This window comes from Xenopus tropicalis, chromosome 9 (assembly GCF_000004195.4).
Source record: "Xenopus tropicalis strain Nigerian chromosome 9, UCB_Xtro_10.0, whole genome shotgun sequence".
In the NCBI taxonomy this organism is placed as follows: domain Eukaryota; kingdom Metazoa; phylum Chordata; class Amphibia; order Anura; family Pipidae; genus Xenopus; species Xenopus tropicalis.
In genome coordinates this window covers 89,227,656-89,255,554 of record NC_030685.2, presented here as the reverse complement: position 1 = coordinate 89,255,554, position 27,899 = coordinate 89,227,656, and the positions used below count along the sequence as shown (strand labels likewise).

General features: G+C 48.5%; 1 protein-coding gene across 1 annotated transcript in view; it reads right to left on the bottom strand.

Annotated features, from left to right (window-relative positions):
• Nucleotides 1-27,899, bottom strand: part of gli2 (GLI family zinc finger 2) — an 81,815-nt gene that overhangs the window by 29,056 nt on the left and 24,860 nt on the right. Inside the window, exons 3-4 of the mRNA XM_002943283.5 lie at nucleotides 8,391-8,496; nucleotides 820-1,016 (exon numbers count right to left, since the gene is read on the bottom strand). Of these exons, the coding sequence (XP_002943329.3) occupies nucleotides 820-1,016; nucleotides 8,391-8,496 (303 nt within the window). The remainder of the gene's footprint in view (nucleotides 1-819; nucleotides 1,017-8,390; nucleotides 8,497-27,899) is intronic.

The window sequence follows — 27,899 nt, the reverse complement described above, 5'->3', positions numbered from 1 at the left end:
TAGTACTGAGCAGGATGGGGGGCACTGCCAGTGGGTATCGGGTTTAAAACTGAGCAGGATGGGGGGCACTGCCAGTGGGTATCGGGTTTAAAACTGAGCAGGATGGGGGGCACTGCCAGTGGGTATCGGGTTTAAAACTGAGCAGGATGGGGGGCACTGCCAGTGGGTATCAGGTTTAAAACTGAGCAGGATGGGGGGCACTGCCAGTGGGTATCGGGTTTAAAACTGAGCAGGATGGGGGGCAGTGCCAGTGGGTATCGGGTTTAAAACTGAGCAGGATGGGGGGCACTGCCAGTGGGTATCGGGTTTAAAACTGAGCAGGATGGGGGGCACTGCCAGTGGGTATCGGGTTTAGTACTGAGCAGGATGGGGGGCACTGCCAGTGGGTATCGGGTTTAAAACTGAGCAGGAAGAAACAGGTGGGATAATGGGACCCTTTCCCACAACCCCTTGACAGCTGCTGTGTGTTGCCAGCGTGCCCAATACAGATGGCATATACTGGGTGCTGTGGTGCCAATGCTGCGTGCATTCCTACAGGCGGAGGTGGGCACCCCCAGGCTGCTATGGGATTAGGGGGAGTCGGTGCCAAACAACATTCCTGAATCTCATTATGAAGCATTTCCCTACGTTCCCTGGGTATAATGATGCCCTGGCACCAGATCACAGCCGCGCTGATTGGCTGCCAACCCTCTCTGCCTCATTTATAGGAAAAAAAACCACTGCAGACCCCCACTATCCAATGGGCTAAATGCATCTAGCAGAAGAGCTTACAATCTAAATGACAGCGTTAGGCTCATAGTGTTTTGGAAACCCCCTTACCTTCTGCTGGGCTGAGCCCTCGGGCGGCCGAGATCATAGACAGGGTGGGGCTGCCGTGCACGGAGCGCAGGTAATGCTCCATGTGGGGGCTGACATAGTGGTGGGCGTGGCCAAACTCGGCGGTACCCAGCGAGTGGGGGGAGAGGCGGATTAAGGAGATGTCTGAGATCACGGGGCTACCGCTGAGAGTTGGGGGGCTGCAAAGAGAGAAATGTGGGTTATTAGCACAGTAAAACAAAGCATTGATAGATATATATAGTGAATAAAGTACCCCCTATTGTAAAATATAAGGATATTATAAGCCCCCGAGTAGTTCCTTATAATATATAGTGAATAAAGTACCCCCTATTGTTATATATAAGGATATTATAAGCCCCCGAGTAGTTCCTTATAATATATAGTGAATAAAGTGCCCCCTATTGTAACATATAGGGATATTATAAGCCCCCGAGGGGTTCCTTATAATATATAGTGAATAAAGTACCCCCTATTGTAACATATAGGGATATTATAAGCCCCCGAGGAGTTCCTTATAATATATAGTGAATAAAGTGCCCCCTATTGTAACATATAGGGATATTATAAGCCCCTGAGGAGTTCCTTATAATATATAGTGAATAAAGTGCCCCCTATTGTAAAATATAAGGATATTATAAGTCACCAAGGAGTTCCTTATAATATATAGTGAATAAAGTGCCCCCTATTGTAACATATAGGGATATTATAAGCCCCCGAGGAGTTCCTTATAATATATAGTGAATAAAGTGCCCCCTATTGTAACATATAGGGATATTATAAGCCCCTGAGGGGTTCCTTATAATATATAGTGAATAAAGTACCCCCTATTGTAACATATAGGGATATTATAAGCCCCCGAGGTGTTCCTTATAATATATAGTGAATAAAGTACCCCCTATTGTAAAATATAAGGATATTACCAACTACTGAGGAACTCCGTATATTTTATACAGATCACGGAACTCCAAAGTACTTTATTTATTATAATATACAAGTTGACTCAGTGAGTCATGTGACAGAAATGACATCACTAAGCTCCGATTATAACTGATGACATCACTAAGCGCCGTTTATAAGGATATAATTTACAGTTTGGTCCGATAGAGCAAACTGTGTATTATAGAGATATATTGAATAGAGTATCTAGTGGAATTAAGTCAAGTGGTGAAAAGTTTTCAGAAAAGTCCAGTTGTTTAGGGCTCATTAGGATAAAGGTTGTTGCTATGACGACAGGTCCGTTTGGCTTCTCCGGACAGACATGTCGTGGGGGTTCTGCTCACAATCACCGCGTTACCCTACGACTTATTATTCCTCGCCGAGACAGTTTCCAGTCTGGAAATAATTCCCATAAACACGGAGCGTTCCATCTGCCGCCAAACCCAGTAACCCTTTCCCTGCCGCTGTTCCCAGCTGCTGCAGAACCTCTTAAACCCACAAGCGCAGCTGCAGTCCCTGCGATTTCCCCGTTCCCCTATGGTGGTGCCACGGATGGTACGGCCTATTCTAAGCAACTTTTCAATTGGTCTTCATTATTTATTTGTTATAGTTTTTTAATTATTTGCCTTCTTCTTCCAACTCTTTGCAGCTTTCAAATGGGGGTCACTGACCCCGGCAGCCAAACCCTATTGCTCTGTGAGGCTCCAGTTTTACTGTTATTGTTACTTTTTATTACTTATTTTCCTATTCAGTTCCTCTCCTATTCATATACCAGTCTCTCATTCAAACCCCTCCCTGGTTGCTAAGATAACTTGGATCCTAGCAACCGAATGGCTGGTGAAACTCCAAACTGGAGAGCTGCTGAACTGAAAATTAAATATCTAAAGAAAACTACCAATAATAAAGAATGAAGACCAATTGGAAATTGTCTCAGAATATTACTCTCTATGTCAGTGACCCCCAACCCCTTGGGTGTTGCTCTCAGTGCCCCCAAGCCAGGTAGGTATTTTTGAAAAGACATAAATGAGCCCTTTATTCAGAAAGTACTGAGACTGAACCCCCTTATTCTCATATCTTTTTGGTGAACCCCAGATAGTCACATAGTTCCTATGCGTATAGTATATAGTATATAGTATGTATAGAATATGTATATATAGTGAATAAGCAGGTGCAGGGTGCTGGGAATCCTGTTCAGCTTATTGCCCCCCCCGGGGTACATCTGTTCATGTCTCCAACACCTCATTCCTGTGGAGATTTGGCAAACTGCGCCGCTGGTTGATTTGTCAGGGTTCTGCCTCCTATTCGTCCCCACGCGGAGTTGCCATGCAGCGCCCCCCCCACCCTTTATTCTCTGAGCTGCAGTGGAATTAATTGTGATACCGACTTTAAATTCTACCCCCCCAATAACCCAAGACTTTAGTTATTGCCCTAATAATGAACCATTTGCCCTGAGTGTCCCGTCCCACACTAATCCCCTTCTCTTGTTCCCCCCCCCCCCCATACAATGGGACCTGTCATTCTGTTTTACCTGCTGCAAACAACTCGGTCATTGTGTCGGGCAGCCGAACCCCCCAAATCTCTAACTCGCTCCCCAATCTCAACCAACTGCTTCTCCCACAGCCACCTACGGGATAGACCTAGGGGTATCTGCAGGGGGACACAGGAGGCTTCTGGTTAATCAGCTCCGCAGCCAACACATTCCCCAAGAAAGTGTTAGTTCCCCTTTAAATGGCTGAGATCACAGTAACCGAGACGCCTCCCGATCCTTCTTGTCCTGAGTTGCACTTGAGATGTTTAGACTGAGAATCAACTGCTCCCTGACAGTCTAAACACTTTCTGCGCTCACAGGATTCATGTTCTGTCCCGATTCATCTCCAGACACCAGAACCGCCGCTCAGCCGAGCCGGAAGCCAGGGATTCGGGAAAGGGGAAAAATCACACAGACCCTCAAAAGCAACAGAAAGTCTCTGGCTGTTCTTGGGCCATGTAATCTAGATAATCTTGGTGGTTGAAGGGTTAATGTACCCTAAAATGTACAGGGGAATCCCTATGTGCCATAGTTTTATGGTATCTCTCTGTACAGGCTATGGGCAAACTTAGGGGGCTGTTCCTGCTGAATTGTGCTTAGTACAGGGGAATCCCTATGTGCCATAGTTTTATGGTATCTCTCTGTACAGGCTATGGGCAAACTTAGGGGGCTGTTCCTGCTGAATTGTGCTTAGTACAGGGGAATCCCTATGTGCCATAGTTTTATGGTATCTCTCTGTACAGGCTATGAGCAAACTTAGGGGGCTGTTCCTGCTGAATTGTGCTTAGTACAGGGGAATCCCTATGTGCCATAGTTTTATGGTATCTCTCTGTACAGGCTATGAGCAAACTTAGGGGGCTGTTCCTGCTGAATTGTGCTTAGTACAGGGGAATCCCTATGTGCCATAGTTTTATGGTATCTCTCTGTACAGGCTATGAGCAAACTTAGGGGGCTGTTCCTGCTGAATTGTGCTTAGTACAGGGGAATCCCTATGTGCCATAGTTTTATGGTATCTCTCTGTACAGGCTATGAGCAAACTTAGGGGGCTGTTCCTGCTGAATTGTGCTTAGTACAGGGGAATCCCTATGTGCCTAAGTTTTATGGTATCTCTCTGTACAGGCTATGGGCAAACTTAGGGGGCTGTTCCTGCTGAATTGTGCTTAGTACAGGGGAATCCCTATGTGCCATAGTTTTATGGTATCTCTCTGTACAGACTATGAACAAACTTAGGGGGCTGTTCCTGCTGAATTGTGCTTAGTACAGGGGAATCCCTATGTGCCATAGTTTTATGGTATCTCTCTGTACAGACTATGAACAAACTTAGGGGGCTGTTCCTGCTGAATTGTGCTTAGTACAGGGGAATCCCTATGTGCCATAGTTTTATGGTATCTCTCTGTACAGGCTATGGGCAAACTTAGGGGGCTGTTCCTGCTGAATTGTGCTTAGTACAGGGGAATCCCGTACCTGGTTAAACTTTTCCGGGAGCCCAATGAAAACAAACATTAACCCCTTCGCATTTTTATTAGACCAACAAAATAAAACTCAGGTCGAGTTGCCCGTTTGGGAAAAACAAACCAGGAAATAAAGTTGATTGTCAGGGAATGCTGGGAGTTGTGGTCCAGCAGGAACAGCAGGGGGGCAACAGATCTGTTAATTCAGCAAATGGGGGAACCTGATCCCAAAGGAACATGGGAAAATCTCACACTTTCTGACACACTCGGCCTTAACGAGCGAATACTAATTACCTATCTCTGCCTCATTGCTCCTAATTTACTGCAGGAAAAGCCCGAATCCCCTCGTTACCGGATGTAATTAAGCGCTTTGTCCGAGTTCCCACTTACTGTGATTATTTAGCCCACGTGGAGCCGAGATCCGACTCCTGAGTCCCGACGAGCAGAATTTTATTATATTATTACCACGAGGGCGAGTCGGGCCTGTGACCTTATAATAAAAAGTGCAAACCAATCAGGTACTTGCCTTTACTGGCCAGCTGTTTGGTTGCTATGGGTTACTAGACCTCAGCTAACCATACATTTATTACATTGCCTTTAGGTTGCTACAGAATGCCCTATTTCTAGCAACTTTGCAATTGGTCTTCATTATTTATTTTTTTTATAGTTTTTGAATTCTTTGCCCCTGTCTTCTGACTCTTTGCAGCTTTCAAATGGGGGTCGCCGACCCCGGCAACCAAAAGATTATCACCCTGAGAGGCTACAATTTTATTGCTATTATTACTTTTTAATCCCTATCTTTCTATTCAAGCCCCTTTCCATCAGTCTCTTGTTCAAACCACTGTCTGGTTGTTAGGGTAAATAAGACCCTAGCAACCAGATAGCTGCTAAAATACCAAACTGGAGGGCTGCTATTTAACAAAAAGCTAAATAACTGAAAAACCATACAAATAGTTGGAGACCAATTGCAAATAGTACACATGGGTTTTGGGGGGGCTGCAGTAAAGTCTTCTTCTGGATTCCGGGTGGGTTTGGGGGAAATGTAACTGGAAAACAATGTTGAATGGGGGGGGTCTCTCCGTAGCCCCCCGAGCCCTGCGTATGGCATTTCTGCTCATTCTTAAAGGGCAAGTCGCTATAAGCCGAATGCAGACAGTGCTGATCTCAGCCAATTTGTATTAACTCTTTCATATCTCTCCATTCTATTAAATTAAAAAGGGAAAAAAGTAGACCAATCGCAAGGGGCTGGAGGGGGGGGGGTTCATGCTCTTTCCACCCCACCCTAAAAACCGAGCCTGATTAGAGGGGATTATGGGGCAGCGCAGGGTATCCGCAGGCAGATAATTGCCCCTCTCCCTGACACGGAGCTCTGAGCACTTCATTTGCTGCGCTGCTGTAATTAGGGGCTGCGGGGCCCGGGCAGTGGGGCTGGGGGGTTTGATAGATGAGGGGCCCCTGACACTCTCACATCACATTAATCATAGGAGCCAAAGAGCAGACGCTTTATTTCTCCGGCAAACATTCCCCACAAATGACTCTCTGATAAATAACATCCTGTGGGGAGGGGGGGGCAGGGGGCTCTTGCTCTGGGGCCACTGACGGGGCCACTAAAGGGCCAAACAGGAGCGTGGCTTCTATTGGGCAGCGGAAATAACGCCAGCGGGGCCCCCGGGGCAGGAGCGGCCCATTAGGGGCCCCGGGAAATGATGATGTAGAATAACGGGGGGTTCAGCGCTGTCAGGCAGGGCCCCGGGGCAGGAGCGGCCCATTAGGGGCCCCGGGAAATGATGAACTAGAATAATGGGGGGTTCAGCGCTGTCAGGCAGGGCCCCGGGGCAGGAGCGGCCCATTAGGGGCCCCGGGAAATGATGAACTAGAATAACTGGGGGTTCAGCGCTGCAGGCAGGGCCCCGGGGCAGGAGCGGCCCATTAGGGGCCCCGGGAAATGATGATGTAGAATAACGGGGGGTTCAGCGCTGTCAGGCAGGGCCCCGGGGCAGGAGCGGCCCATTAGGGGCCCCAGGAAATGATGATGTAGAATAACGGGGGGTTCAGCGCTGTCAGGCAGGGCCCCGGGGCAGGAGCGGCCCATTAGGGGCCCCGGGAAATGATGATGTAGAATAACTGGGGGTTCAGCGCTGCAGGCAGGGCCCCGGGGCAGGAGCAGCCCATTAGGGGCCCCGGGAAATGATGATGTAGAATAACTGGGGGTTCAGCGCTGCAGGCAGGGCCCCGGGGCAGGAGCGGCCCATTAGGGGCCCCAGGAAATGATGATGTAGAATAACGGGGGGTTCAGCGCTGCAGGCAGGGCCCCGGGGCAGGAGCGGCCCATTAGGGGCCCCGGGAAATGATGAACTAGAATAACGGGGGGTTCAGCGCTGTCAGGCAGGGCCCCGGGGCAGGAGCGGCCCATTAGGGGCCCCAGGAAATGATGATGTAGAATAACGGGGGGTTCAGCGCTGTCAGGCAGGGCCCCGGGGCAGGAGCAGCCCATTAGGGGCCCCGGGAAATGATGATGTAGAATAACTGGGGGTTCAGCGCTGTCAGGCAGGGCCCCGGGGCAGGAGCGGCCCATTAGGGGCCCCGGGAAATGATGATGTAGAATAACTGGGGGTTCAGCACTGTCAGGCAGGGCCCCGGGGCAGGAGCGGCCCATTAGGGGCCCCGGGAAATGATGATGTAGAATAACTGGGGGTTCAGCCCTGCAGGCAGGGCCCCGGGGCAGGAGCGGCCCATTAGGGGCCCCGGGAAATGATGATGTAGAATAACTGGGGGTTCAGCCCTGCAGGCAGGGCCCCGGGGCAGGAGCGGCCCATTAGGGGCCCCGGGAAATGATGATGTAGAATAACGGTCCCCCGGCGGCGGCAGTTGGACAGCGCTAATACATCACCGTATTTAGGGAACGCTGGCCTCTGATTGGAGCAGGCAGTTTGGTGGTGATGTTAACCCCTTGGGAACTGCATGCATGGATATACCGCTGCACACACACAAACCAGTGGCAGCTAATGAGCCGTTTCAGTCACTAAGTGGTTAAAACCCCCATGAGGGTTTGGGGCCCATTAACAGCCTTCTCTCTGCACATTTTCTACAAATACCGTTATTTTCTTACTAAAATAAAGAATTTTCTTGATTGTGCTTGACACATTTTCCCCCCCAAACAATCGGCCACTGTGAGAGTTGCCAGAGGGCAGACTGTACCCCCATATACCCCATATACCCCATATCCTTATCAAACGCTTTGGGCCTTCTGTGGGCTGAGCCCCGTCCCTCGGGAACTGGAAATGGGGTCGATCTGATTCTACAGAGAATAAAGTGTCGGTTCATCCAGCCCATGTACAGCCGGGACAGTCAGTGACTCAGAGCAGTGGGTGGGCCTAGAAATCCAAGATGGCAGCTCACAGGGAAAGGTATATGATATATACACACATGTATAATCCAACAGTCATTGCCAAGTAGGCAGGTAACTAAACTACATTGGCATTTCTTATGATGCCCATGGTTCATATACTGGCAGCACTAAGGCTACAGGAAGCTGGGGGAAGCATTTTACTTTGCTCTCCTGACTTCCTGTCCCCTTATGGCATTTAGACTGAGACAATATAATTCTGTATGTGAGTTACAAGGAAAGCCGGACTTACCCATGGAGAGCGTGAATGCTGTGGGCGTCGTAATGGTACCTGCCCTCCTGGTGGCGCACTTCAACCGGGAAGGGGGGGTGGAAGGCCGGGAAGAGAGGAGCCGGAGCTGCGGAGGAGACAGGAAAACGTCGTTAAAGGGACAATTACAGTCTTAGATAATGAGAGCAATTACACACGGCCAATAGTAACGCTGAATTGCCTGAGGGCTCGGCCACTCCTGCCGGCTGGCTACTGGCCCAATGGGTGGGACCAAACCTATGGCCTCCCTACCTGCTCTATAGTCAGGGATTCAATTGGGAAGGCAAGGGGGCCACTACATAAGCAGATCCCCCCGTGTATGGGCAGAATGGGGGCACCCACGTCTGAAAGAGCAGATTTTTAATACAAATTTGGCCTTTTCACCAGTTTCCTTTATAAGGTCACCACTAGGGGTGCTGTTCCACTAGAGTCTGAGGGCAAGTCGCCCCCCTGGGAAAATAAAGTGGCTGCTAAGCACATTTATTAGCAGGGTTTACTTTCCCTTTGGCATTTCTGTCCCCTGGTATCACAGTGTGGGGTACAGATACAGGGGTCCCTTAAGGCACAATGTGGGGTACAGATATGGCAGCTGCCGTAGGTTATGTACAGGGGTCCCATAAGGCACAATGTGGGGTACAGATATGGCAGCTGCCGTAGGTTATGTACAGGGGTCCCATAAGGCACAATGTGGGGTACAGATATGGCAGCTGCCGTAGGTTATGTACAGGGGTCCCATAAGGCACAATGTGGGGTCCCATAAGGCACAATGTGGGGTACAGATATGGCAGCTGCCGTAGGGTATGTACAGGGGTCCCATAAGGCACAATGTGGGGTCCCATAAGGCACAATGTGGGGTACAGATATGGCAGCTGCCGTAGGGTATGTACAGGGGTCCCATAGGGCACAATGTGGGGTCCCATAAGGCACAATGTGGGGTACAGATATGGCAGCTGCCGTAGGGTATGTACAGGGGCCCCATAAGGCACAATGTGGGGGCCCCATAAGGCACAATGTGGGGTCCCATATGGCCAGTGACTGGGGGGATGTTGTGGCCCTCGGGTCACAGGCAGAAGAGCCACAGATATAACCAGGGCAAGTAAGCTCTATAGCACCCCCTTATGGAAAGGTTCTGAATGGGTTGTGGTAGTGAAGAGGTTAAGCCAATAGCTGAGGCCAAACAGCAGATTCCCAGGCCCCCCCTCCCCGCTGGAAGCCCCTCGCAGTCTGTGGAACAATGGGGGGATTTTACGCCCGGCTACAATCTCATTTCACCACCTGTCCCAGCTCCTTCCCACACTCAACTGGGCACCCAAACCCAGGATCCGGCTTCCTCCCGCGTAACCAGAGACTGGGCCGAGAGCAGCGGGAAACAGCTGGAACCAGCGCCGACCCGGCCAACACCGCTCCCAGTTCTGGACAAGTTCCCCCCAAAGTGAAGGTTCCCAGGCGCCGGGATTCGCCGCTTATTTGCAATTTGTCTTTTCTACCTGTGTGGTTTGTGTTTAAACTTTCCCATCTGCTGCAGCTTTGCCAGTGTCATTGCTGGCTTGTTGCTATGGCCCCTTGACCATAGCGACTAGAATTATTAGCACAGTTACCATCTTTATAATGAATATGCGTCTATAAAGCACCAACAGGAGGGTGTGTGCGGGGAACATACAGAGTCCATAGAAATACTGGGGGGGGGGGGGGCTACATAGTGAGCCCCCCACAGTCAAAACAACATGAATGAAATACAACTCCTGGCAGTGCAACCCGGGGTTACTAACCAGACCTTAGCCCCCCCCTAATTCCCAATATGGAATTTACAGTTCAAGGTCCTGTGGGCCCTGAATTTGGAATATTTGTATTTAAGGGCCACACGTCACACTTGGGCCCTGGTTAGAGGGGTAATTAATAGAAGGATTTCCAGCGCCAGACAAATGATCGGGGGCAATAAATAGGGGGACAGGTCAGTGCCTGTAGGTAATACCCCCGTGTGTTGGTTCCAGGGGGCAGAACAGCAACGGGCAAATCTCAGTGACATATAAACACCCCACAGCACAGAGGGGCAATTACGCGCCATTACACCCCTTAACCCCCAGAGCCCCCCCCCCCTGTTTTCTTATCTCTGGAACAGGAAGTTCTAATAGAGAAACCAATAGTGATATGAATCCCGCGGGGGGGCCCCGGGGCCATAATTAAACAAAGATTTTCTGTCTCCGTTTGAAGAAAAAGAAGAAAATATATATAAATACGGGAGAAGTGAGAGGAAATGAAAATCGGGCAGGAAATTCCTGTTCCAGAAGCCGCCAGATCCCAAATCTCTATAACCCCTGCACTGCCAGGGCCCTAACGTCAGGTGGGGTCAGGGTTAACCCCTGCACTGCCAGGGCCCTAACGTCAGGTGGGGTCAGGGTTAACCCCTGCACTGCCAGGGCCCTAACGTCAGGTGGGGTCAGGGTTAACCCCTGCACTGCCAGGGCCCTAACATCAGTGGGGGTCAGGGTTAACCCCTGCACTGCCAGGGCCCTAACGTCAGTGGGGGTCAGGGTTAACCCCTGCACAGCGAGTGACCTAAGAACAGTGAGGATCAGGGTTAACCCCTGCACTGCCAGGGCCCTAACGACAGGGAGGGTCAGGGTTAACCCCTGCACTGCCAGTGACCTAACAGCAAAGAAAGTCAGTTAACCCCTGCACCTACAACCCCAATCACAGAGAGGGTTAAAAGTTAACCCCTGCACAGCCAGTGACCGAATAGCAAAGAAAGAGTTTACAGTTAACCCCTGCACCTACAACCCCAATGACAGAGAGGGTTAGAGTTAACCCCTGCACCTACAACCCCAATGACAGAGAGGGTTAGAGTTAACCCCTGCACCTACAACCCCAATAACAGAGAGGGCTTAGCGTTAACCCCTGCACAGCCAGTGACCTAATAGCAAAGAAAGAGTTTACAGTTAACCCCTGCACCTACAACCCCAATAACAGAGAGGGCTTAGCGTTAACCCCTGCACAGCCAGTGACCTAATAGCAAAGAAAGAGTTTACAGTTAACCCCTGCACCTACAACCCCAATAACAGAGAGGGCTTAGAGTTAACCCCTGCACAGCCAGTGACCTAATAGCAAAGAAAGAGTTTACAGTTAACCCCTGCACCTACAACCCCAATAACAGAGAGGGCTTAGAGTTAACCCCTGCACAGCCAGTGACCTAATAGCAAAGAAAGAGTTTACAGTTAACCCCTGCACCTACAACCCCAATAACAGAGAGGGCTTAGCGTTAACCCCTGCACAGCCAGTGACCTAATAGCAAAGAAAGAGTTTACAGTTAACCCCTGCACCTACAACCCCAATAACAGAGAGGGCTTAGCGTTAACCCCTGCACAGCCAGTGACCTAATAGCAAAGAAAGAGTTTACAGTTAACCCCTGCACCTACAACCCCAATCACAGAGAGGGCTTAGCGTTAACCCCTGTACAGCCAGTGACCTAAGAGCAAAGAAAGTCAGTTAACCCCTGCACCTACAACCCCAATCACAGAGAGGGTTAGAGTTAACCCCTGCACAGCCAGTGACCTAATAGCAGTGCAAGGCTCAGTTAACCCCTGCACTTACAACCCCAATGACAGAGAGGGTTAGAGTTAACCCCTGCACAGCCAACCCTGACAGCAGAGTGCACATACAGATCAGAAACCCACTCACTGCTGGAATAGGCTTTTAACAATTAACCAATGCAAAGACAGGACGCCGACGCTATTAACCCATGCCATAGCGACCCCCCCCGGGATATTAACCTATGCATTCCTGGCACCAGATAGGAACACTCAGTCTTATTTAACTCTTTCACTGCCTTTGGTCCCATAACTCCACAAGAGATGGATATGCCTTGTTGCCCAGTTGGTCCCAGCAGCTAAAGGCCCGGCCTGTGGCCCCAATGTTTCTGTTGGGCCCTCGGTTTTGGCCATTTCAGGCCCGGCTCCCCTTATTCCCCCCCCAATTGTAGCGCTGGAGGCAGCCCAGGTGTCAGGCTTTGGGAAGGGGCAATATTTCAAGCTAATTGGGTCGGCTCTGTGCTGCACCTGTGGCGGAGGATCCCGTCTGGAGCGGAAATGGGACACTGCCTAATTTAGTTGTATTTGTGCTGGTGACAAATCACCCCCGTTATTAATATTCCCGGCCCCCCCATTCCCCTCTAATGACTGGTGTGTGCGACGCGCAGCGACTGATGCACGAATCCATCTCTACAGACAGACTGGGGGCAAAGGGGGGGCCATTACTTATCTGCATACGGCCCCCAAACTCCAGCAGGGGCCCCCCCATTCATCAACATTCGCGCGTTTCTCCCGGCTCAGAGCCCCTGATTTGTCATTTACCCTCCGACGCATTTCTGTTGCGCAGACGCAACTTCTGGCGCAACTTCTGGGCCCTGAGCTTCCCGCAGTCTCAGCAACCGAGGCCTTTCCATTCATTCAGCCTGTTTTATAGTTCCCAGAGGTGTGAGAAAGGGGACTGATACCTGTTATAGAAAGGCCTATTCTTAGCAACTTTTCAATTGGTCTTCATTTTTTATTTGTTATACATTTTAAATTATTTGCCTTCTTCTTCTGACTCTTTGCAGCTTTCAAATGGGGGTCACTGACCCCGGCAGCCAAACCCTATTGCTCTGTGAGGCTCCAGTTTTATTGTTACTTTTTATTCCTTATCTTTCTATTCAGTCCCTCCCCTATTCATATTTCCTTCTATCTTTCAAACCAGGTTGCTAGGTTAAATTGGACCCTAGCAACTAGATAGCTCCTGAACTTCCAAACTGCTGAGCTGCTGAACAAAAAGCTAAATAATTAAAAAAACGGCAAATAATAAAAAATGATCACTCTCTACATCATAATGAAAGTTATTATAAAGGTGCCAGCCCCTTTGACTATGAGGGTGTCTATCAGCGCATTACAGCAGATCGACCAAGTTGCCCCCCTTTGGCCAATCTGTGGCATAACTGGGGGTGGGGCAGCTAAGGGATGTGCCACACAATGCAGGGCAGAGGCCTGGCTAAGCGGGCAGTTGAGGTGCTTGGGCAAAATCTACCCGTATGCCCTTACCAGCCATGCCAACTTTCAGGAGGATTTCCCCCCCCGCTTGCAGTTATCACCCAATCTCCCACTTCCCATAGTTTGGGGTATTAAAGGGGGTGGCCAAAATGCCCCTGAAATAATTTCCTGTCTCTACAGGACCTTAAAGCAGAAGGAAAGGCATTTAGGTATTTTATTGCCAATAGATTTGCCACATTAGTGCCCCCTAGAGCCCTATATTTATTCTGCAGAAAGCTTTACCTGCCTGAGTAACAGCCCTAGGGGCTCCCTCTGTTTGTGTAAGATAGCAGCCGCCATTTTAGCTCGGTCTAAGTAGCTTCCTGCTGCAGCTCTGGCACTTATAGCTCAGATTACACATTCCTAAGGGAGGGGGAGTGAGTTTAATGAATTCTTATGGGAGGGGGAGTGAGTTTAATGAATTCTTATGGGAGGGGGAGTGAGTTGAATTAATTCTTATGGGAGGGGGAGTGAGTTGAATTAATTCTTATGGGAGGGGGAGTGAGTTTAATGAATTCTTATGGGAGGGGGAGTGAGTATAATGAATTCTTATGGGAGGGGGAGTGAGTTGAATTAATTCTTATGGGAGGGGGAGTGAGTTGAATTAATTCTTATGGGAGGGGGGAGTGAGTATAATGAATTCTTATGGGAGGGGGAGTGAGTATAATGAATTCTTATGGGAGGGGGAGTGAGTTGAATTAATTCTTATGGGAGGGGGAGTGAGTTGAATTAATTCTTATGGGAGGGGGAGTGAGTTGAATTAATTCTTATGGGAGGGGGAGTGAGTTGAATTAATTCTTATGGGAGGGGGAGCAGAAGAGAGGAGAGAACTGCACAAACTGGGGCCCCGGGAATGAAGGATTGTTCTGAGAGCAGGAAGTCTGATACAGAAGAACATGTTTACAAAAAAGGAGACGATCCTTTGATAGAGGACTCAGCGCAGCGTTTCTGTGAGTGCTTATGGCTACTGAGTTTTTACCTTTCCTTCTCCTTTAATATTCAGCTCTCTGTAATATAAATGACAAATATACAAGTAAGAGGGATGGGGCGCCTTGTTATTGCCCCGTTCTGTCTCCCCACACCCTATTATGCCAAGTCCCCTCCTTTGCACCCTACAAATCCTATCCTTGCATCTCTGGGGCCCCATCAGTAGGGAGGGAGGGGGCAGCAGGGAGGGGGCAGTAGGGAGGGAGGGGGCAGTAGGGCCGCTCTAATTACGACCACAAACCCTTCCCAGTGCCCACGCTCCCGGCACTCGGATTATTTGGGTTTTTCTTGTGGCGCAGGAGAAAGGGAAACAGTCGCAGCCCCAGGATGAGGCCAAACCTGGAACATTTGGCTTTCATTCCGTCTGCCCCTGGCGGCCAAGCCCAGTAACCCCTTCCTGCCCACGCAGGAGCCGCAGAGAATGTTTGTCGCCAACACATTCCGCAGCGCCGTACAATAGCCCATCTCATGTGTATCACTTGGGCCAGATCTGGCCGGCTGAGGCATTCTGGGAGTTGTAGTTCAGAATGGTCTATGTAACCCCTCCCCCCCCCCTCATTGTCTGATTCTGGCCCCGGTCATTCTTACGGCTCATCAGCTCCAAACACAAGGGGAAGATTTACTTGAATAGAAATGTTTGGAAAGGGCCGAGGCGCAGATAAAATAAACTGCAGAGAACGAGAGAAGGTTTCCAGCTCATGTACAGATAGCAACGGGCGGATTTGCTAAAGTCCAGAAAAAAATGAGGTGACAGCGCCCCCTTTGCCTGCGTCTGCGCATTAAAGGGTAACTTCATTCTGGAGATAAATGTTATCTTTATCCCCAAGATCATGGGGCAATTTGTATTTATATTTGGGACTTATGTGGAGTCCTGCTGTCTGGTTGCTAGGGCCACTCACCCTAACGACCTTGGGATTATTGATATAGATATGTAACCTGGTGTAGACAGGAGGAGTAATATATGGGCAGGTATGTAAGTAACGCAGGGTCCGGACAAGTCTTGTTCTCCATCTGTTCCTCGGCCCAACGGGACTAGCGGATTGGGCAGAGCAGCGACTGGGCCGGAATACTAAAATCTCAGTCCTTTTCTAATGGTCTCCCCGGCGGCGCGTAGGGCTCTGGGCAGCACAAAGCCCCGGCCTTTCCCTGTGTTACCGCTCAGCAGGAGATCCGGTAATTGCTTTTGCCTCGTGTTTCCCAACTGTCCATTCACTCTGCCCATATTGTAACCAAGGAGTCTTAGTCTGACTCAGCAGCGGATACAATGCCTGGGAAAGGACCCAAATTCTACATCCCTCCTTTATAAGCAGTTACACCTCTATAAAATGATTCCAGAACCAATAGTAGTTCTATAGAGAGAAGTCCAACAGAACAGGAAGTCAGGCGTGCAAAGAGAACAGGAAGTGGGCATTGCATAGAGAACAGGAACTGAGCAAAGCAACATGGATTCCTCCTTATAATGAGAGCAAATGATTTGCTGCACAAATGCAGATTTTTAGGCAGGATTGAGCCCCCCCAGCCCAGGTTATTAGGATATTGGGGGGGGATAAGATAATTTGTGGCATTCATGAAATATCTGCGGAGCCCAGAGAAGCCCGAGGCGGATTGGGCTAAATACTGCCTATAAAAGGACCGGTGTGTGGATACGGGGAACGGGGGGGATTTATGGGCGCAATTATAGGTGCCACAAAATCCCCTTATTACCCGTGAGGTGGGGGCCGCGCAGAGATTCTGGGGACGGATAATTAGATTTATTAACTGATCGGCTCGTCGGCGCACAGGGAATAACATGCACATAAATGTGAGATAACGAGATGCAACGATAGTGACGGGGAGCCGTGACCCCCACGCTGTCTCCATGCCAGGATATACAGCCATTAACAGGGGGCTCATTACTACATTCAGCCCAGACCCCCAATATAAAGCCCCCCCCCGGCACAGATAAAACGGAACAAACTCACATTCCCTGGGTTTAATGGGTGCCCAGGTGCGCCCCCCCCTGGTAATTCTCTGTCTAATTCTTGGGTAAAAAACCCTGGATTTATGGGGTTCCTGCCTGCGATGAAGCGGCGCCATAAAACCAAATTTATTCAGTTTCCAGGTACGACCCGATACTGCGCATAATCCCCCCCCCAGCAGCGCCTTCTGCTCAAACTGGGAATAATGTTCTGCATCAACCCCCCCCCCATATGCCTCCTACATTGCATAGTAACTGCCCCCCCATATTCCTCCTACATTGCATAATAACTGCCCCCCCATATTCCTCCTACATTGCATAGTAACTGCCCCCCCATATTCCTCCTACATTGCATAATAACTGCCCCCCCATATTCCTCCTACATTGCATAATAACTGCCCCCCCCATATTCCTCCTACATTACATAGGCAAACTGCCCCCCCATATTCCTCCTACATTGCATAGGCAAACTGCCCCCCCATATGCCTCCTACATTGCATAGTAACTGCCCCCCCATATTCCTCCTACATTGCATAGTAACTGCCCCCCCATATTCCCCCTACATTACATAGGCAAACTGCCCCCCCATATGCCTCCTACATTGCATAGTAACTGCCCCCTCATATTCCCCCTACATTACATAGGCAAACTGCCCCCCCATATTCCTCCTACATTGCATAGGCAAACTGCCCCCCCATATTCCCCCTACATTACATAGGCAAACTGCCCCCCATATTCCTCCTACATTACATAGGCAAACTGCCCCCCCATATTCCTCCTACATTGCATAGGCAAACTGCCCCCCCATATTCCCCCTACATTACATAGGCAAACTGCCCCCCCATATTCCTCCTACATTACATAGGCAAACTGCCCCCCCATATTCCTCCTACATTATATAGGCAAACTGCCCCCTCATATTCCCCCTACATTACATAGGCAAACTGCCCCCCATATTCCTCCTACATTACATAGGCAAACTGCCCCCCCATATTCCTCCTACATTGCATAGGCAAACTGCCCCCCATATTCCTCCTACATTGCATAGGCAAACTGCCCCCCATATTCCTCCTACATTACATAGGCAAACTGCCCCCCCATATTCCTCCTACATTACATAGGCAAACTGCCCCCCCATATTCCTCCTACATTGCATAGGCAAACTGCCCCCCCATATTCCCCCTACATTACATAGGCAAACTGCCCCCCCATATTCCTCCTACATTACATAGGCAAACTGCCCCCCCATATTCCTCCTACATTACATAGGCAAACTGCCCCCCCATATTCCTCCTACATTACATAGGCAAACTGCCCCCCCATATTCCTCCTACATTACATAGGCAAACTGCCCCCCCATATTCCTCCTACATTACATAGGCAAACTGCCCCCCCATATTCCTCTTACATTACATAGGCAAACTGCCCCCCCATATTCCTCCTACATTGCATAGGCAAACTGCCCCCCCATATTCCTCCTACATTGCATAGGCAAACTGCCCCCCCATATTCCTCCTACATTACATAGGCAAACTGCCCCCCCATATTCCTCCTACATTACATAGGCAAACTGCCCCCCCATATTCCTCTTACATTACATAGGCAAACTGCCCCCCCATATTCCTCCTACATTACATAGGCAAACTGCCCCCCCCATATTCCTCTTACATTACATAGGCAAACTGCCCCCCCATATTCCTCTTACATTGCATAGGCAAACTGCCCCCCCATATTCCTCTTACATTACATAGGCAAACTGCCCCCCCATATTCCTCCTACATTACATAGGCAAACTGTACCCCCATATTCCTCCTACATTATATAGGCAAACTGTACCCCCAACCTGCCTCAGGAATTAACTCTTTTTTCCAGGCAGCTGGTTCTGTAGGGGTTAAGTCTGTTACATAGAGTGTAAGCTCTTTTGGGCAGGACTCTCTTCGCTGTATGTCCAGTGTATAAAACCCACTTATTGTACAGCGATGCAGAATACGTTGGCGCTTTATAAATAATCTATAGTTGAAAGAAGTGGTAGTAGATCCTGGGAACAGACTCCCAGCAGAGGCATTAATACTAAGAGACTCCCCTGATGGCGGAACCCACTGGGGCTCCCAGAATCCTTAGTAACCTTCATTGCTGATATAAAGCAGTCTGGGTAATGGGTCTCTGGTACCGGAGCGTTAGCTCTTTGGGTCGCGTCTGCTTCCGATCACCAGTGTTTAATGCTGACATCCCCCTCTGTATAAACACGAGACTCCCACCACGTCCGCTGCTTCTCCTGAAATAGTACAAAGGGAGGCCGATAGCTGGGGGGGGGGTGCAGATAGCTGGTGGGGGGGGGGGTGCAGATAGCTGGGGGGGTGGGGGGTCTCAGGTTTCTTTTGGAATTGGAGACGTCCCAGGGGTCACAATGGCAGGTAAGTCGTTCATTCCACCAAACCCTTAAACATCAAAGTTACCTTCTAGTATGTTATAGAATGGCCTATTTCTAGCAACTTTGCAATTGGTCTTTATTATTTATTTTTTATCGTTTTTGAATTATTTCCCTTCCTTTTCTGACTCTTTGCAGCTTTCAAATGGGGGTCACTGACCCCGGCAGCCAAACCCTATTGCTCTGTGAGGCTCCAGTTTTATTGTTATTGTTACTTTTTATTCCTTATCTTTATATTCAGGCCCTCCCCTATTCATATTCCCATCTGATTTAAGCCACTGCCTGGTTGCTAGGGTAACTAAAGACCCTAGCAACCAGAAGCTGCTATGGAGAGCTGCTGAACAAAAAGCTAAATAGCGGAAAACAAACCCATCGAAAATAAAAAAAACGAAGACCAATTGCAAATTGTCTCCGAATATCAACGTCTATATCATATTAAAAGTTAATAATAAGTAATAATATAATAATAATAATGTAACTTTGTATCAATCAGTTCCTTTGGTTTTAAATAATTTTTTTTCCCACTTTATCCCTAATGGGAACATGGCGCATAGAGGGTTACACAATAATAATAAACCCACCCTATATACCCCTATATCAACGCGTGGGACTGTTACACGCGGCCCTGGGACGCCGTATCGGATCAGTAACCGGAGCTCCGGGCCGGGGGCCCAATGTTACAGTCGCACCATAAAACTGAACAAACTGCAAAAATAATAAAATTGCTGAATGGCCGTGAAAATCCCCCAAAGCGCAGACTGCGCAGCTTCCAAGGGCAAGTAAACCCGGGGGGGGGGGGGGAATTCTCCAGCTGCACAGACTGAGCAAACAGTGACCCATTTACTGGGGGGAATAATCACAATAACCAATAAGATCCCCCCCCCCCCAGGATTGGAAACACATGAATCAGGGCAGGAATGGTTCAATTCCATTCTGCAGGGGATGATGGGAAATGTAGGCTCCCATGCTGTATAATAGAATAGCTTATTCAAGGTTATCCCATAGGGCAAGATCCACGTGGCATAAACAGCAGCCAAGGGGGGGTCTCAGCTCGTGGCACCGATGGGTCAGGGGGCAAATGCCAAGATGCCAAGCAGCTCAGGGGGGGCTGTCTCTGCGTGACCCCGGCAATCCATCAAGAGAGCGCAAACTGGGAGACAGACAGACACAAGCAGCTACAATAACACCAACATACTGGGGGGCAAGGGGCTGGGGGTAACAAGCACATATTCTGCCCTAGAAAACAGGTTGCTGGGAGTTGCGTCAGTCCAGGGAGGTGGAAAAGAGTTGCTCTGGGGGCAGTTACTGACCCTCGGGGGGGGGGGGGGGGGGGTCAATTAGAAGCTAAATAGGAATAGGGAACAAGGCTACACAGGTATGGGGGGGGGGAGATTGTGGAGGGGTGCTGGGAGTTGCGTCAGTCCAGGAATAAAGGTGGAAAGGAGCTGCTCTGGGGGCAGTTACTGACCCTGGGGGGGGGGGAGATTGTGGAGGGGTGCTGGGAGTTGTAGTTCATGACAGCTGGGAGCTTGTGATTTCCGCCTATAACTGTCTGGCCTAGTGGGGTCATGAAAGGGTTAAAGCCCTCCAGACGAGGAAATGACCCCCCCCCTCGGTTATTAACTCCGAGCCATTTGTCTGTCTGTTGCCCAATTCCCCATTGATTATAGGCTGGGAGTTCCCACACTGCCCCACACAATCCCCCCATTATAACCAATGGGCACCACCACATTAACTGGGGTCACTGCTTCCTGTAATCAGACTCCCCCCCCCCTCTCCCCAGGGAGGGGCACTTGGGGGGGGGGTTCCCTGGAGGCAAAAGCTAATGAGAAGCTGATGAGTTAAAGGGGCAGATAACGAGGGCAGATAAGGGCTCAGGGAACTGGCCAATTAACTGAGGGTTAAACAACAGATCTGGGGCAAGGGGGGGGAGGGGGGTTTACACAGCTCTGTAACTGAACTACAACTCCCAGAATCCCATGGCAGACTGAATCCCTGGGCACGGGGGGGGGGGATACACAGCTCTGTAACTGAACTACAACTCCCAGAATCCCATGGCAGACTGAATCCCTGGGCACGGGGGGGGGGGGGGATACACAGCTCTGTACCTGAACTACAACTCCCAGAATCCCATGGCAGACTGAATCCCTGGGCACGGGGGGGGGGGGGGGGATACACAGCTCTGTACCTGAACTACAACTCCCAGAATCCCATAGCAGACTGAATCCCTGGGCACGGGGGGGGGGGGGGGGATACACAGCTCTGTAACTGAACTACAACTCCCAGAATCCCATGGCAGACTGAATCCCTGGGCACGGGGGGGGGGGGGGGGATACACAGCTCTGTACCTGAACTACAACTCCCAGAATCCCATGGCAGACTGAATCCCTGGGCATAGAGGGGGGGGGGGGGGGTTACACAGCTCTGTAACTAAACTACAACTCCCAGAATCCCATGGCTGCACAAGGGTGGCAGTATTTCCATGTATTTATAAAGGGCAAAAAAAAACATCAGTTACCCCAGTCCCTGCCCCAGGGGGGGCACTTTCCATTTCTCAGAGTGTAGGGTGGGGCTTTTGTAAGGAGGAAACAGCCACCAATCAAAGCCGAGCAGCAAAAGCTCCACCCCCTGACACACTACAGAGCAGAAAGCACACCCTGCATGCACACAGGGCAAATCCATGGGAATTTCTTTTAAATCTCCCCAGCAGAGCTTGCAATCTAATTTCCCTTCACACACACACTCTTCCGCCCTTATTGGTCTCCCTCACAGCCCTTGGTCCCTTTGTGTGGATCTGTGACACGTTCCAGCTGGGGGATCTGTCAGCACCCGGGGGTTAGAGGTCGGGACGCAGGGGGGGGGACCCAGTGACTATGGGCCCAGACTAAACAGAGTTCTGTGTTCCCGGCGCTGTTAGACGGTAAAGAGCGACTGACTCGGGGCCCTTACTCTCGGGGGCCCCACAAAGTGCAACAGTGGGGGGCAAAAACATCTGCAATCATGTATCTCAATCATGGCCATCCAATCAGCAGCTACTGAACTACATTTCCCAGCATCCCCAGCAGTAGGGCCACTGCCACAGCAAACCTGGTGCCAACAATGGGACTAAAATAAAGGCAAAGTAAACCTTTCATACAAGATATTCATTTCAGCAGCAGAGGAAGGGCCGCAGCCCACCTGTATTTGGGGGTCTGGGGCTATGGGGGGGCATTTAGCCACAAAGCAGGAGAAACGAGTCATTCGGGCGCCCGAAATAGGTTCCCCTGAGCCAGCAGTGCCCCCCGCGCCCGCTGCTATTTTAGTCGGCGCAGAATCCCATCCAGGTGTGGCCAGAAATAGATGCGGAAAGGTCGGACTCCCGGCGCAACTCCCGGGGGCTGTGATGCACGCGGCGGCATTCCCACGCACATTGCAATTGGTCAGGTTTTCTGGTTATTAATTATTATTATTATTAACATTTATTTATAAAGCGCCAACATATCCCGCAGCGCTGTACAATAAGTGGGTTTCATACATTGGGCATACAGAGTAACATATACAGCAATCAGTAACCGATACAGGAGGGGAAGGGAGCCCTGCCCCAAAGAGCTTACACTCTACAAGGAGTAACATATAAAGCAATCAGTAACCGATACAGGAGGGGAAGAGAGCCCTGCCCCAAAGAGCTTACACTCTACAAGGAGTAACATATAAAGCAATCAGTAACCGATACAGGAGGGGAAGAGAGCCCTGCCCAAAAGAGCTTACACTCTACAAGGAGTAACATATAAAGCAATCAGTAACCGATACAGGAGGGGAAGGGAGCCCTGCCCCAAAGAGCTTACAATCTACAAGGAGTAACATATAAAGCAATCAGTAACCGATACAGGAGGGGAAGGGAGCCCTGCCCCAAAGAGCTTACAATCTACAAGGAGTAACATATAAAGCAATCAATAACCGATACAAGAGGGGAAGGGAGCCCTGCCCCAAAGAGCTTACACTCTACAAGAAGTAACATATAAAGCAATCAGTAACCGATACAAGAGGGGAAGGGAGCCCTGCCCAAAAGAGCTTACACTCTACAAGGAGTAACATATAAAGCAATCAGTAACCGATACAGGAGGGGAAGGGAGCCCTGCCCCAAAGAGCTTACACTCTACAAGGAGTAACATATAAAGCAATCAGTAACCGATACAGGAGGGGAAGAGAGCCCTGCCCCAAAGAGCTTACAATCTACAAGGAGAAACATATAAAGCAATCAATAACCGATACAAGAGGGGAAGGGAGCCCTGCCCAAAAGAGCTTACAATCTACAAGGAGTAACATATAAAGCAATCAGTAACCGATACAGGAGGGGAAGGGAGCCCTGCCCCAAAGAGCTTACAATCTACAAGGAGAAACATATAAAGCAATCAATAACCGATACAAGAGGGGAAGGGAGCCCTGCCCCAAAGAGCTTACAATCTACAAGGAGTAACATATAAAGCAATCAGTAACCGATACAAGAGATAAAGAGAGCCCTGTCCCAAAGAGCTTACAATCTGCCCCAAAGAGCTTACAATCTACAACATTGAATCTAAAGCCACTTTAGTGTGAGTGTGAGTACTCACTCACTGCATCCAAATTCATGAGCATTTGAATAAAAATGGATCACTGCCCTTTCTTTGCTCAGTAGCACCCAATTAGATTGCAAGCTTTTGGATCAAGAGTCTTCTGCTACACTGTCCCTTATATGGAATATACCCCCTGCAGGGGATTCTATCTATCCTAATATTACCCAATGAGCATCTAGAGTATTTGTGTGCACAGAGCAGGGCAGCCACTCAGCTTGCCTGTGATTGGATGTTAAAGCAACCAATGGCTTTGCTGGACAGGGCAGCTCCCAGAATGCTCGCTGGGCTCTGTAGGCAAATATCCAGTGTCTGTATCGGATCTGCAAGGAATTAGGAAAGTACAAGGGTCGTTTATTCCTCAGCTCCCCTAATGGGCCGACCCAGTAACGAGCCGCTAATTGGATCAATGTGCAAAGAAATCTCCAAACAGACGTCGACTCTTCAGGAACCAATTAAATCATTTATAGGGGAAGGGGCGTCCGGCCCTGTCCCATCTGTGGCCCTTGGGGCTCATTCTGGGGCCACAGGGCAAATTATATCATCAATGTATCTGTATTTATACATAGGGGTGGGAGCTGCCATATTGGTTTCCAGTACAGTATGCGGCTATAGCATTTGCTAAAGAAGAGAAGCTGCTTTTCCCAAGAGCTGACAATCTACATTAGTTCAATTCAGTGCATGAAAACAACTCCCATCTGTTGTCTGTCCCGAGATGCAGGGAGTGGTAGTTCTACTGGTGCCAGGATTAGAGTTTATATATATGGAGTCCAGTCTCTGATATAAACCGTAAATGGGCCGGCTGAGCGGCGGGATTAGAGGACGCAGCCGGCTTACGTGGTCCCTCGTGTGTGGCCCGACGGCGGTTTCACAGGCGCAGCCAGAACCCAACTAATCTCTCCTTTAGGAAATGTGAAAAGGATCCAAAAAACAAGGCTGGGATGTCATTTCCCTCCGTGACATGTTATCTCCTGTATGAGCCAAGCGCCCCCCCTGCCAGCCCCTCCCCTGGCCCCTCCCCCAGCCCCTCTGCCCGCCCACATACCTGCAGCATTACTGGGACGCACACGTGACTCCCGCGGTACCGCAGCACCCCCTACCCATGTGTATAAATACAAATATACAGAGAGGGAATGTTCTGGGCACACAATAAGCTGTACCCCCATACTGTACTGTCTAAGGGAAACACTATGGCACCTCCTACCCATATGTATAAATACAAATATACAGAGAGGGAATGTTCTGGGCACACAATAAGCTGTACCCCCATACTGTACTGTCTAAGGGAAACACTATGGCACCTCCTACCCATATGTATAAATACAAATATACAGAGAGGGAATGTTCTGGGCACACAATAAGCTGTACCCCCATACTGTACTGTCTAAGCGAAACACAATGGCACCTCCTACCCATATGTATAAATACAAATATACAGAGATTCTGGGCACACAATAAGCTGTACCCCCATACTGTACTGTCTAAGGGAAACACTATGGCACCCCCTACCCATATGTATAAATACAAATATACAGAGAGGGAATGTTCTGGGCACACAATAAGCTGTACCCCCATACTGTACTGTCTAAGGGAAACACTATGGCACCCCCTACCCATATGTATAAATACAAATACAGAGAAGGAATGTTCTGGGCACACAATAAGCTGTACCCCCATACTGTACTGTCTAAGGGAAACACTATGGCACCCCCTACCCATATGTATAAATACAAATATACAGAGAAGGAATGTTCTGGCACACAATAAGCTGTACCCCCATACTGTACTGTCTAAGGGAAACACTATGGCACCTCCTACCCATATGTATAAATACAAATATACAGAGAAGGAATGTTCTGGGCACACAATAAGCTGTACCCCCATACTGTACTGTCTAAGGGAAACACTATGGCACCCCTACCCATATGTATAAATACAAATATACAGAGAAGGAATGTTCTGGGCACACAATAAGCTGTACCCCCATACTGTACTGTCTAAGGGAAACACTATGGCACCCCCTACCCATATGTATAAATACAAATATACAGAGAAGGAATGTTCTGGGCACACAATAAGCTGTACCCCCATACTGTACTGTCTAAGGGAAACACTATGGCAGCTCCCATGGAGAGGCCCCCCCTTGGCTCAGTAGTAGAATTACAGATTCCAAGAAAGTTCCTTTGTTCCGTTTAGTTAATTCTCTGATTGATCTGCTGACAGTGAATTTGGGAAAGTTCTATCCATATTCCATGAGAATAAGCAGAACAAAGCCGGAGCATTGATCACATTATAACTTTCACATGTTCCCCCCCCCCCCCCATAATTATGTCTCCCTATTCAGCGCCATTGCTAGCCAACTGGGCTATTAAAGGGAAAGTTAGACACTGATCCCACCAAATCTGTAAATTGATTCCGTGTGTTTGCAACATAAATTCGACCGCCCAAACAATTGTACTGATTAATTCCCGGGACAGAGATTCCCCCCGACAAGCAGAGACTGGGATTCCGGCAATCAGACCCCGTGCGTCAGGCACTAAGTATTTGCCCCAGGCCGGGGGTCTAGGAATGGGATTATAGGGGCAACTCACTAAGGGACAGTGTCTGCCAGATATAAATATGGGGCTTAGTTACACCTCCTGTTTGTGCAAACTTGCCTTCTCCCAAATATATATATTTTATCTATAATAAATGTGACCAATCAGAGAGGGGCAATGTCATGTGGTGTTGAGGTGAAGCTGGGGTGGGGGAGGGGGCTGGTGCTACTTGATCCCAACTAAGATATAATTACCCCTTATTGGGGGCAGAACAGCCCTATTGGGTTTATTTAATGGTTAAATGATTCCCTTTTCTCTGTAATAATAAAACAGTACCTGTACTTGATCCCAACTAAGATATAATTACCCCTTATTGGGGCAGAACAGCCCTATTGGGTTTATTTAATGGTTAAATGATTCCCTTTTCTCTGTAATAATAAAACAGTACCTGTACTTGATCCCAACTAAGATATAATTACCCCTTATTGGGGCAGAACAGTCCTATTGGGTTTATTTAATGGTTAAATGATTCCCTTTTCTCTGTAATAATAAAACAGTACCTGTACTTGATCCCAACTAAGATATAATTACCCCTTATTGGGGCAGAACAGTCCTATTGGGTTTATTTAATGGTTAAATGATTCCCTTTTCTCTGTAATAATAAAACAGTACCTGTACTTGATCCCAACTAAGATATAATTACCCCTTATTGGGGCAGAACAGCCCTATTGGGTTTATTTAATGGTTAAATGATTCCCTTTTCTCTGTAATAATAAAACAGTACCTGTACTTGATCCCAACTAAGATATAATTACCCCTTATTGGGGCAGAACAGCCCTATTGGGTTTATTTAATGGTTAAATGATTCCCTTTTCTCTGTAATAATAAAACAGTACCTGTACTTGATCCCAACTAAGATATAATTACCCCTTATTGGGGCAGAACAGCCCTATTGGGTTTATTTAATGGTTAAATGATTCCCTTTTCTCTGTAATAATAAAACAGTACCTGTACTTGATCCCAACTAAGGATATAATTACCCCTTATTGGGGCAGAACAGCCCTATTGGGTTTATTTAATGGTTAAATGATTCCCTTTTCTCTGTAATAAATAAAACAGTACCTGTACTTGATCCCAACTAAGATATAATTACCCCTTATTGGGGCAGAACAGCCCTATTGGTTTATTTAATGGTTAAATGATTCCCTTTTCTCTGTAATAATAAAACAGTACCTGTACTTGATCCCAACTAAGATATAATTACCCCTTATTGGGGGCAGAACAGTCCTATTGGGTTTATTAAATGGTTAAATGATTCCCTTTTCTCTGTAATAATAAAACAGTACCTGTACTTGATCCCAACTAAGATATAATTACCCCTTATTGGGGCAGAACAGCCCTATTGGGTTTATTTAATGGTTAAATGATTCCCCTTTTCTCTGTAATAATAAAACAGTACCTGTACTTGATCCCAACTAAGATATAATTACCCCTTATTGGGGCAGAACAGTCCTATTGGGTTTATTAAATGGTTAAATGATTCCCTTTTCTCTGTAATAATAAAAACAGTACCTGTACTTGATCCCAACTAAGATATAATTACCCCTTATTGGGGCAGAACAGCCCTATTGGGTTTATTTAATGGTTAAATGATTCCCTTTTCTCTGTAATAATAAAACAGTACCTGTACTTGATCCCAACTAAGATATAATTACCCCTTATTGGGGCAGAACAGCCCTATTGGGTTTATTTCATGGTTAAATGATTCCATTTTCTCTGTAATAATAAAACAGTACCTGTACTTGATCCCAACTAAGATATAATTACCCCTTATTGGGGGCAGAACAGCCCTATTGGGTTTATTTAATGGTTAAATGATTCCCTTTTCTCTGTAATAATAAAACAGTACCTGTACTTGATCCCAACTAAGATATAATTA